The sequence below is a fragment of the Mus caroli genome, chromosome 9, assembly GCF_900094665.2.
Source record: "Mus caroli chromosome 9, CAROLI_EIJ_v1.1, whole genome shotgun sequence".
Taxonomy (NCBI): Eukaryota; Metazoa; Chordata; class Mammalia; order Rodentia; family Muridae; genus Mus; species Mus caroli.
In genome coordinates this window covers 106,136,766-106,139,524 of record NC_034578.1, presented here as the reverse complement: position 1 = coordinate 106,139,524, position 2,759 = coordinate 106,136,766, and the positions used below count along the sequence as shown (strand labels likewise).

Here is a 2,759-nt window from a genome sequence, read left to right as displayed (position 1 = left end):
GAGAAACAGCCAAGTTTTATGAGGGAGGTGTTCTAAAGGGTTTTGGTCAAAGTCAAGAACATGATAACTTCAGATGGCTCAAAAAGGTTCAAGAGCATCTTCATTGAACAACTGGGGAACAAAACCCACAGTGGGTCAAGGACCCTTCCCCAAGTCCCTCTGTCCTGAAGTCCTGTTCAGCCTCTGGTGGCCACGTCTTCTGAGGGCGGAGCAGAGAGGAGGGAGGAGTAGCCTCTGGGAGTGGCTGTTATAGAAACACAGCTCACAAGAGCCACAGGGAGCCCAAGGATACCAGCAAAATGTAGCCAGTGAGGATGAATGGGCTCAGGAAGGAGGAGACAGCCATGCTGGTAAACTTCAGGTCGCCAATCTGTCTCTTGATCCACTGGGTGAAGTGGGAGGTGCTGGTGTAGACGCTTGGGAATTGGCGACGGCCACAGTCAAAGTTCCAGCTCACCACACCCATCTGGACCCAGGTCTTGTTCATTTGGCAAACCAGAGAGCTTCCGGAGGTGTCCTGCAGTGGGGGTGGGATGGGGTGGAGTGGTGTGGGGTGGGGACAGGAGGCATCAAGTAGCAGCAATATTTGCTAGATTAGGTCTTTGTTGTCCTCAAGGATGAGAGCGGAGAATGTACCTATTCTGTGACACAGAAATTCTGTACTAAGGTCAGGGCTTGGGACCACACTGGCCTCTTCATCGGTCAGCTAGTTCTCTGACCACTGAGCCATCCTGAAGCCCTGGTGGGTCTCCAAGGTACAATTGTTGCTCTTCCCACAGCCTTGCTTAGAGAGGGAGATCTTAGAAGCTCTGCCCATCTCCTCTGCTTGTGTGCGCATGCAGGCATATCCAGAAGAATAACCTGACAGAGTCATACATCAAAAGGTAACAGTAGGTCCCTTACTATTTAAAGAAAATTCTTTTTATGGGCTTCTTGCTGCCCAGTGATAGAGCATTCACCTAGGATGCATGCAATTCTGAATTCTATCTGTAGCATAAGAAAAAGGGGGTAGAGGGAGCCTATATCATTTGAAACTTTTTTCCTTCTTTTTTATGAACCAGTAAAGAGTATGCATATATATATGTGTATGTGTGTGTGTGTGATTGAATGTTGGGCTCAAAATACTTGAAATGAGATTAGTTTTTTTTTTTTTTTTTTTTTTTTGGTTTTTTTGAGACAGGGTTTCTCTGTATAGCCCTGGCTGTCCTGGAACTCACTCTGTAGACCAGGCTGGCCTCGAACTCAGAAATCCGCCTGCCTCTGCCTCCCAAGTGCTGGGATTAAAGGTGTGTGCCACCATGCCCGGCATGAGATTAGTAAGGATAATTCCAGTATTTGAAAGGAAAGAAGTCATCACCTTGTGGAATGAAGCTAGGGCGGGGGGGGGGGGTGAGGCGGAGGTACAATTACCCTGTGGTTTGAATGAAAATAGAGAAGAGAACCTCTACCCAAAGAATAATGTTCTCTCCCAGAACCTTAAGACTGTTTACAACTTCTATTTTATTTTGTGGATTTAAATTTTGGTTGAGGCAAATGATTTCTATGGAAATGCAAATTATTTAAACTAATTAAAAAGGGATAGAGGGTCATCGAGGTAAAGGAACTTGCAACCAAGCCTGGTGACCTGAGTTCAATCCCACAAGTGGAGGAAGAGAACCAACTCTCACAAGTTGCTCTCTGTGCATAGATAGCATCCATGCATACCCTGATGCCACAACGTACACATAAATAAATAAATGTAATTTAAAATGCTAGTGTTAAAGACTGACACGAAATCTGATTAACCCAATAACTATGTATAGAACAACGTAAATAGTGTCTCAGAACATCTGTAGAAGACATATTTATGTCCTTGTGACACTTCAACCCAACCTTCAAAGAAGAGGTAATTTCTGTTACTTCAAATGTTCCAAAAACTTGAACAAATTATTTCCCATGTGTAGTTCTCATGGAAAAACTTAACAAAGGGAGTGACTTTCTCTAAACACCTTTAAAAAATTAATTTATTTTCGTTTATGTACATGAGTGTTTCGCTTGCACATTTATATCTGTGCAGTGCGTGTGTGCCCGGAGTCCCCAGAGGTCCTAAGAGGGTGCCTACCATATGCCCTAGAACTGGAATTATGGATGGCTATCAGCCACCAGTGGGAGCTGGGGATCAAACTGGGGTCGTCTGCAAGAACAAGTATGTCGAGGTTTGATCTTTTGATATGATATGTATTGTAATGATAAATACTGGCCCTCAAGGCTTGGTTGCTTGCAGGAATGAGAGAATTTGACTGTACAACGTGACCTTGCTCCCTAGTCTAAAACTAATGGTCAAATAAAGATGCTGACAGCTAATAGCTGGGCAGAAAGGCATAGGTGGGGTTGGGGGTTTCTGGGCTTGGAGTCTGAGGAGACCATGAGGAAGGAGAGGAAGGTGGAGAGAGGAGAAGATGCTATGGGGTAAAAATCTTAAAATCATGGCCATGAAGGCTGGCCAATTGGAGTTGAGAGAAGCCCAGATGGAACAGTAATGATTTGGGGTTACAGTAAGGAAAGTAGATTCCAATAGCATAGAGGGTAGGTTTCAGATTTAGTCTGATTAAGACTTATTATAAAGGTTGTGTGTCTTTTTTTTTTTTTTTTTTTTTTTTTTTTTTTTTTGTTTTCCTAGACAGCGTTTCTCTGTGCAGTCCTGGCTGTCCTGGAACTCACTCTATAGACCAGGCTGGTCTCGAACTCAGAAATCCTCCTGTCTCTGCCTCCCAAGTGCT

The 2,759-nt window shown here is 44.1% G+C and overlaps 1 protein-coding gene across 2 annotated transcripts in view; it reads right to left on the bottom strand.

The window, feature by feature from the left end:
* The window catches only part of Prss46p, a 12,263-nt gene continuing 9,504 nt past the window's right edge, over positions 1–2,759 (bottom strand). For both annotated transcript variants that reach the window (XM_021172803.1, XM_021172804.1), the window contains exon 5: positions 1–517. In XM_021172803.1, coding sequence (XP_021028462.1) covers positions 263–517 — 255 coding nt within the window. In that variant the 3' untranslated portion in view covers positions 1–262. The remainder of the gene's footprint in view (positions 518–2,759) is intronic.